The sequence below is a fragment of the Austrofundulus limnaeus genome, unplaced genomic scaffold (assembly GCF_001266775.1).
Source record: "Austrofundulus limnaeus strain Quisiro unplaced genomic scaffold, Austrofundulus_limnaeus-1.0 Scaffold89, whole genome shotgun sequence".
NCBI classification, from domain to species: Eukaryota; Metazoa; Chordata; class Actinopteri; order Cyprinodontiformes; family Rivulidae; genus Austrofundulus; species Austrofundulus limnaeus.
The window spans coordinates 1127132-1135397 of record NW_013952491.1 but is presented as its reverse complement, the minus strand read 5'-3'; the positions used below and the strand labels follow the sequence as shown (position 1 = coordinate 1135397).

At 37.0% G+C, this 8266-nt stretch overlaps 1 protein-coding gene across 1 annotated transcript in view; it reads left to right on the top strand.

Annotated features, from left to right (window-relative positions):
* The window catches only part of calb2a (calbindin 2a), a 23887-nt gene that overhangs the window by 3043 nt on the left and 12578 nt on the right, over nt 1–8266 (top strand). Inside the window, exons 2-5 of the mRNA XM_014012191.1 lie at nt 3279–3355; nt 3427–3516; nt 5152–5232; nt 7751–7807. Coding sequence (XP_013867645.1) covers nt 3279–3355; nt 3427–3516; nt 5152–5232; nt 7751–7807 — 305 coding nt within the window. The remainder of the gene's footprint in view (nt 1–3278; nt 3356–3426; nt 3517–5151; nt 5233–7750; nt 7808–8266) is intronic.

The following is an 8266-nucleotide window of genomic DNA, read 5'->3' as shown; positions in this document are numbered from 1 at the left end:
ATGGACAGGTGAACACCTGTGGACAGGTGAACACTCATGGACAGGTGAACACCTGTGGACAGGTGAACACCTGTGGACAGGTGGACTTCTTTTATCAGTTTGTATTTTTCAGATATTTAGCTTTTTGCCCATTTTTGTTCTCATTAAAAAAGATTTGTCTTTAAAAAAATTAAATCCTTTAAAACGTTGAACTTTTTCTGCACTTTTCACCTTTTGTTCTGATTTTTTTTTATTCTTTGTGTTAATTTAAGCTTTTTTCTGCTTTTTCAGCTGTTTTCTAAAATTAAAGCTAAATGTTTTCAGCTAATTATCGTTATTTTCTGCTAAATTATATAATTTCAGCTGCTTACTGCTCGATTCTTTCTGGTTCTTTGTCCTAGACTGAACTGTTGTTTTAGCTATAATTTTCTGTTTGCAGTGTTTTTGGCTGGTTTACACCAAACAGCAACATTTTTGTACATCTTTTCTTCAAACATTCACGCTGCTTTTCTGCAGAAAATGCTAATTCTGTAGTTTCAGGTTATTTCAGTGATCTTTGTGTTTTTTTTCTGTCTTTAATAAAAAGGTTAAAAGAAAAGTTTTAACCTGAATGTGGAGAGAAAATCTGAGTAAAGTAAAACGGTAACATTTAGATAAAGAATAAGTTTCTATAATTCAGTGAAGTTAAATATTTCTAACTTTCCTCGTACAAATAAATAAATAAATAATTTTGTTGTTTTTATTCTGGGCTTCATTCTTGGTCAGTTGAAAAGTCTTGAAGTTTTGGATCCTGACGTACAGAACCAGATCCTGGACCCGAGCAGCTAAAGTGATCTTCTTTAGCTGGGTGGTCGAGCTTAGCCTCAGAGCTGATCTGGGCTTGTCCCACTTGGAAATGGGACAAATGGTTCATCAGACTAAACCTAAAATTTCATAAAACAAACATTGCTTCGTGCATCGAGCAGCACTTTTATTTACCTATATATTTATTTTATTCAGCTCGTAGCTCGTCTTTGTTTAACTACCAAGCATTTCCCTCCAGAACGCCAAATGTCAGCGAGACCCTCGGGACAGGAAGTTGATTACAGCCATCCACAGAAAACCAGCAGAGATTTTATTCACGAGTTTGAATTACACCATAAACGGATATATGTATGCAGAGAACAAAGAGCCTAAGATGTTGTTTGGATAAGAAAGAAGAAAAGAACGAGTGGAAGGACGAGCAGGAGGAAGCGGTAATAATTCGAGCTGGTGCTTTAATGAGGCAGCTCTGCCTTCCAGGGTTTTATTGAAGCAGCTCGTCACGTCGTTTGGAGCCATCTGTCCGGCCGCTCGGCTCCCGCTCTAAGTGGAAATATTGGCCCAGGTCTGTAGAAACACCTGAGCAGAGACTGACTCGTCTCCCGGATGGACGCAGTCAGGTCAAACACAACGGTAAGAATGAGACGAAAACAAGAGAAGACGAGAAAACTCCACAAGATGATGATTCAGAGCTGTTAGCAGAAAATCTGAATGAATTCAGCTTTTCTGAAACTCCCTGATGGAATTTATTTAATTCAACCTTTGATTTTTAACATATCTTAATTCACCAAACTCTTCATTAAACACATTGGATTGTTTTTAAATGACACTAGCTAAGCTCTACCTGGTATTTCCTGCATAGAAACAGCGTTTTAACATGTTCCTCTTATAACCACTGAAAAGTACGACTAACAGAGGTCTATAAAGTACTTGGAAAAATAACTAAGTAAAAGTAAAAATACCTTCACAGAAAATGACTTTGGTAAAAATAAATGTCACTGATGAGAAAACTACTTACGTAAAAGTCATAAAACTGTTCACAAAAATTAGGAAAGTAGAAGTAAAAGTACATTTCCACGCTCTCTAACAAATAAACTCTTAATTTACAGAACCAAACAGCCTCCACAAAACCAAGCTGATTAAATTGGTCAATTTATTTAAAATAAAATATGTATATTGCCTCAAATTTACTCTGTTTAGTTGAAATAGTTGACATGATTTAGTTGAGTAAATTCAACACTTAATTTTTTAGAGCACATAAACAACTCCTTTCATGATGAGCTCAGATTTAATTTATAACAAGTAACTAGGTGTTAAACTTTAAAGTAAAGAAGTAAAAGTATAATTTTTAGGTTTTAAAAGTAACTAAGTAAAAGTCACGATTTAAAAAAAATACTTGGTAAAATTGAAAATCCTCAAAAAAATTACTTAAGTACTGTAACAAAGTAAATGTACTTAGTTACTTTAAACCTCTGCTGACTAAAAAATAAATAAAACAGAAATACTGTTAAAAGTAGAAGTATGTGAGTTCTACTCACAGATGAGTTGTGGTGAGTAGCTGCCATCTTGAATTCTGAACTCTCACACTTTCCAACAGGGAATTCCCACTGGAATGGTGTTCCAGTTGAAATTTATGACTTTTAAGTGGGGAATTCCCACTTCCCAGTACAACTGGGCTGCAGCTAAAGTAGCCATTCACAAAAGCAGCTAAATGTAGATTTTACATGGCTACTTTTGGACTCTGTGCAGCTCCAGCGAGTGGTGGGATGTAAAATAATCAACATGCATTATGGGAGATGTAGTTTATGGTCAAAGCTGGATTTAAAGAGAACGTATAAACTGTAAAATCCACCTTTTTATCCTTAAATACATTTTGTTGTAGCTGGAGTCTCTAGGAGGCAGAAAAGTTTAATTTAGTCTCTCCTGGTGCTGCGTAGATATCTTTATATTTAGTTTTGATCACATTTTCAAGCCGTTCAGTTTTCTCTATTCCACATTATTGAGTAATAACGTCAGTATTTGCTGTGGAAGTGCTAAATGAGGTCATGGACTTACCAATTTTTCTGCAGGTTCATCGTCTTCATTGTCCTCTGGCTCTGGGTCCAACATGTCTTCTGTTGTAAATAAAAAGTTTGTACATGACTAGATCTGCTATCAAAACTACAAAAATGGCCGATCGGGGTCATTTGCATTTAAAGAGACAGCACCAAAACGAGTTGCTCTCAGACGCACCTCAGAAGTGGGGTGAAAAAAGGGGCTTGTGGAGCTACAACTACGAGATTTGTATAAAGACATGTTTCTCCTTTAAAGCAGTTTATTTTAAGACGTCTTCGAAGCCTCATGGGCCACATAAAGTTCTGTGGCAGGCCACATTTGGCCCGTGGGCCTACAGTTTGACACGTGTTTTAGATGATTAATCATTAACACGGGGTTAAAAACAAGCTGCATCTGATGGAGCGCTGACGCAGTTAAACCCGCCCCTTCTGTCTGTCTCCCAGGTAACGGCTACATCGAAGGGAAGGAGCTGGAGAACTTCTTCAGGGAGCTGGAGGAGGCCCGGAGAGGAGCCGGAGTGGTGAGTTCAGGGACGAGACGTCGATCCCACATCCACCTGAGCTTCTTTACCTGAACGAGTGTTTCCTGCAGGACCCCACGAACCCAACGTTCAGAGAACGAATGAAGGAGTTCATGCAGAAGTTTGACAAGAACAAAGATGGACGCATCGAGATGTCAGAGGTGGGTCCTTAAAGGTGGTCTCACTTTTAATGTTTGTCTTCTTCACTCTGAGACAGAAAACTAGAAATTATTATTTGTTTTTAAATATAAAAGATAAATAAAAGCTGACTTTAGCTTAGCATAAAGCTAAAAGTGGCTAATGCTAGTTTCTGCATTCATATTATTTTCCTTAAATTAAATAATCACCAGTGATGAAGACAAACACATATTATCAGCTATATTATCAGCTATATTATCAGCTAAAAGAGCACCTGCTACATGCTAACAGCTAAAGGCTACTTAAAAACAAAAAGTAGCAAAAGTCTTGCTGAAAGTAACAGAAAGGTAGCTAAAAGTGCAAAGTAGCACAACAATAGCTAAAAGCTATAGAAGTAGCCAAAGGCTAGCTGAAAGTAACAGAACGGTAGTTAAAAACACAAAATAGAAGAATAGCTAAAAGTAAAAAAATGGTAGCTGAAAAATACAATTGTATCTCAAAGCTCAAAGTATCACAACAACAGCTAAAAGCTATAGAAGTAGCCAAAGGCTAGCTGAAAGTAACAGAATGGTAGTTGAAAACTCAAAATAGAAGTAAAACAATGGTGGCTGAAAATACCAGAATGGTATCTAAAAGCTCAAAGTATCATAACAGCTAAATGTTAGAAGAAACAAAAGGCTAACAGAAAATAGCACAACATAGCTAAAAGGTAAAAGACTTGCTGAAATAACAGAATGGTAGCTAAAAACACAAAGTAGCACAACAATAGCTAAAAGCTCAAAGTAGCAAATGGCTAGGTGAAAGTAACAGAATAGAAGCTAAAACTCAAACTAGCAGAACAGCTAAAAGCTAAAAGTAGCATAAAAAGAAGAACAGAGCAAGCTGAAGCAGATTGCAAAAAGAAATTGACCTTTTTAACTTTAATATTTTAAATAAGTTAAATTTTTAGGAAAGTATAAAAGTTACCAAAAAACTAAAGTTATCTTCAGAATGAGCCGAACATTTTCATATATAAAGAGCTAAAACAGCGTAAATTAGGAGTTCGACTGACGTAAATGCTGACTCAGCGCTCAGCCATAAAACATGTTGCTGAAGTTTATGAGGCTGACTTGTAACATAATTCTAACTTTTACAGTTTTAAGTTAATTTAAAGTTTAAAACAAACATCTGGCTGTGATGAATCACAGAGGAAAACTTTCCTCATCCATGCTCGTCGTGAGAAAACTGTTGAAACAAACGCGGGATAATTTTCAGATCCAGAATATCAGCCGAGGATTGATCTTCAGGATCGTCTGCTGCGGCATCAGAGGGAGATTTCTGTTTCCCGCCTTTCGGAGACGGCTCTGAAAGAGATGTGAGGAAGATTTCATGCAGAATCAATAATCCGTCGCTCGGCTGGAAAATTAAGTTGAGGTTTAACAGCCTGGATAACGATCTGCTGTGAAGTCTTTCTGTGAACCCTCCAAAGCGTGACTTTTCATAAATATTCCCAACTAAAGGCACGACCCGGCTTCTCAGGTTATGGTTCTTTATTATTTATGTCTCTGTTGTCCATTTGAGGGTTTAAAAAAATAATAAATACATGTCTCTTCTCCTCTCCCGGTGCTTCAGCTCCATCTTGTTCTCACCACTCCCATTTTCCTGTCGTTTGTCTGCAGCTGGCCCAGATTCTCCCGACTGAAGAGAACTTCTTGCTCTGCTTCAGACAGTTTGTCAGCTCCAGCGCTGAGTTTATGGCGGTAAGTGTTTCGTCCCGGACAGCTCGGTGAGCTCCTGATGCTCGTTTTGTCCTTTCATTGAAGCACTTTTGAACTTTTTTTTTCCTGCAGAAGCTTCTTGTTGGCTGTAAATTCTGTTTAATCAGAACCAACTAACTTCAGCTGACCACACATTGTAGAGCAGAAGCAGTCAGCTGTGGACAGCCTGCCTGTTTTAGCTCCTATCTAGCAGCTAATTTAGCAAAAATAATTCCCTCCGGGTGGCTGAAGGTGGACCAATTAGTGACATAAAGAGGAGTAGTTTGAAATAAAAAGAGACGCAGACCGCTGCCCTCAGCTGCACATGACTGCACGTCTTCTGCTGAAACCTGGTTTGTTTTAACACCTAAACACTGAAGTTAACAGATCCATCAACGCTGAAAGGTGACAAGTTTATCTGTAATGAGAGACTACAAGTAAATATGACGCCAAACACAAGTGGCTTTAAATTAAAACATAAAATAAATTGTCTTGAATGTCTTGGAGGAATTATATCCTGTTGGCGTTTACGCAGTTTTACTTTAAACTTTTGGTTGTTTTGGTCAAACCTTGAAAATAAAGCTATATGTGCCTTCAAGCAAAAATGTCACCTTCAGAGTTTGTGTTATAAATGATTTAACTGCCACCATAACAACATTTAGGTCAACATTTGATTTTTGTTACCTTTCTGCTCATTTTGTTTATTTGCTTTTTAGCATTTGGTTAACTTTAGCTACAGATTAGCTCATTTTAATATTTGCTTTGTAGCATGTTTGATAATTTTAGCTACAGATTAGCTTATTTTAGTGTTTGCTTTTGTTTATAGCATTTGTTTCATTAATTTTAGCTACAGTGTTGCTAATTTTAGTATTTGCTTTGTTTATATTAGCATATGTTTTGCTAAGTTTAGATAAAATTGTGCTCTTTTTAGCATTTGTTTGTTTATATTAGCATCTGTTTTGCTACTTTTAGCTACAGTTCAGCTCATTTTAGTATTTGGTTTGATGATAATAGCAACTGTTTTGCTAGTTTAGGTACAGTTTTGTATAGGGTGCTAATGCTGCTAAAGATGCTAATACTGCTAACGCTGCTGAAGATGACATTTAAAGTATGAATTTAAGATGTGTACGTTGAAAACATTATGGATGGTACTTGTGTTCCAGCAGTTTTGAAGTACAACTCGGACACTGGCTCAGCTGCAAATTTGATATCTTGTTAGCAGCATTAGCATAGTTAGCATAGTTAGCAGTGTTAGCAGTGTCAGTGTTTGAGCGGAGCACCAACAGCAATGGCTGTGTTTCATTATGAAACACTTAAATATGAACTTTAGCATTTAAGATTTAACTTTTATATTTAGGATTTAATATTTAGACATATCATTTACGTTTAAATTGTTAGTAGAAATTTGCAAAATGTAAGAACAGTGAGCTGAATAACAATAAAATGTTAGTGGAAAATTTTTAACAGGGATTTATACTCACAGAAAGTGAGAACTTGTAAATATGTTTTTAAACTCTTTGCATACAATATCTGTAAAACAGTCATTTTTCTGTTGTTGAAGGACAGTCGGCTGCTGCGGCCGTCCTAAATCAGGCTGACTCTGAATCAGTTGTACATCTAATGATTGTTAGCTCCAAAATGTCCATTGGTTCACAAGATATTTTGCTGACAGACTCTGAAACCTTTCAGCAGCAGGTGATAATAAATCAAAGGTGAAAAATGATTCTGAAGATGAACTTTAAAGAAGTAATTTAATGTAAGTTTGAGCTCTGCTGTAAAATTTTAAATGTTGAAATTAAAAGGAAAAAAAACATAACCTTCAAAGATTCGGAGAGAAGACAGGAAGAAGAAATAGCAGATTTCTTGTTAGGTCGGCCGCTTTGAGGGGGAACAGCGGCAATTAGAAACCAATTACACGTATGGCTCCTTGTCTGCTCCGACATCACGGGAGGAAATAATAAAATAAGAAAGGCAGGAAATTACACGAGAGGGAAGATGAGGGAGGAACGGAGGGGCCGTAAATGAAATGTCGATGAGAAGTTGAGGGTCAGAGTTTGAGAGGACGGCGGCGGGGGGAGGGAGGGGAGGGTTTTAGGATGGGGGGAAGCAGAAACTTCTATTTTCAGAGTCATATATAATGAATAAGAGCTCCTCTCTGCAGAGCCCAGAGGAGGAGCAGGAGGAGGAGAAGCCATCCATCTTTGATAAGAAGCCTTTCTCTGGACGAGGACAGCTGCTAGATTAAAACATTCATTTAAAAAATGACTTTCTTTCTTCTCCTCTCCTTTCTTTCCTGTGTTTCTGGTTGCCTCTGTCTGTGGGATTGTATCGGTGTGATTACACTGATGCTTTCTAATCTCTGAACGATTTCCGCTCAGCTCCAGAGGAAAGTTAAACCATCTGAAGAGCGAGCGGGAAGGTGGGGGTGGGGGTGATCACTCAGGAAAAGAGTTTTCTCATTTGTTTAAAAAATAAATAAAAATACTGAATATTTTCTTTTTGTTTTGCTCATTTCTCTCAGGCGTGGAGGCGATACGATACAGATCGCAGCGGCTACATCGAAGCAAATGAACTGAAGGTAAATAAATGTTATTTAAACAGCTTTTGTTTTTCATCTCCTTACATTGTCACTCATTTTATTTTATCTTCTTTTGTTCTTTCTGTTTCCCAACTTAAAAATTCTCATTTTTATAATCTGTTTGCTAACAGAACACTGAGATATGATTATTACCATGACCTGTATGCCTTTGTGTTCATACCTGTATTTTCTGTTAAACTATTCATTTGCATGATTTGTTTTTATCAATAAAAATAAAAGAAAGGAAGAGAGAATATTCTTTTACATGTTTTTGTGTCTTGAAGCACAGCTACTGATTTTTCTTCAATTAATTTATGAAAAATGTAAAGATATTTGGTCAAATTTTGAACTGACCAAAGCTACTAATGTCCCACCATATGACCAAAGTTCCTGCCGTATGACCAAATGTCCCACCATATGACCAAAGTTCCTGCCGTATGACCAAATGTCCCACCATAT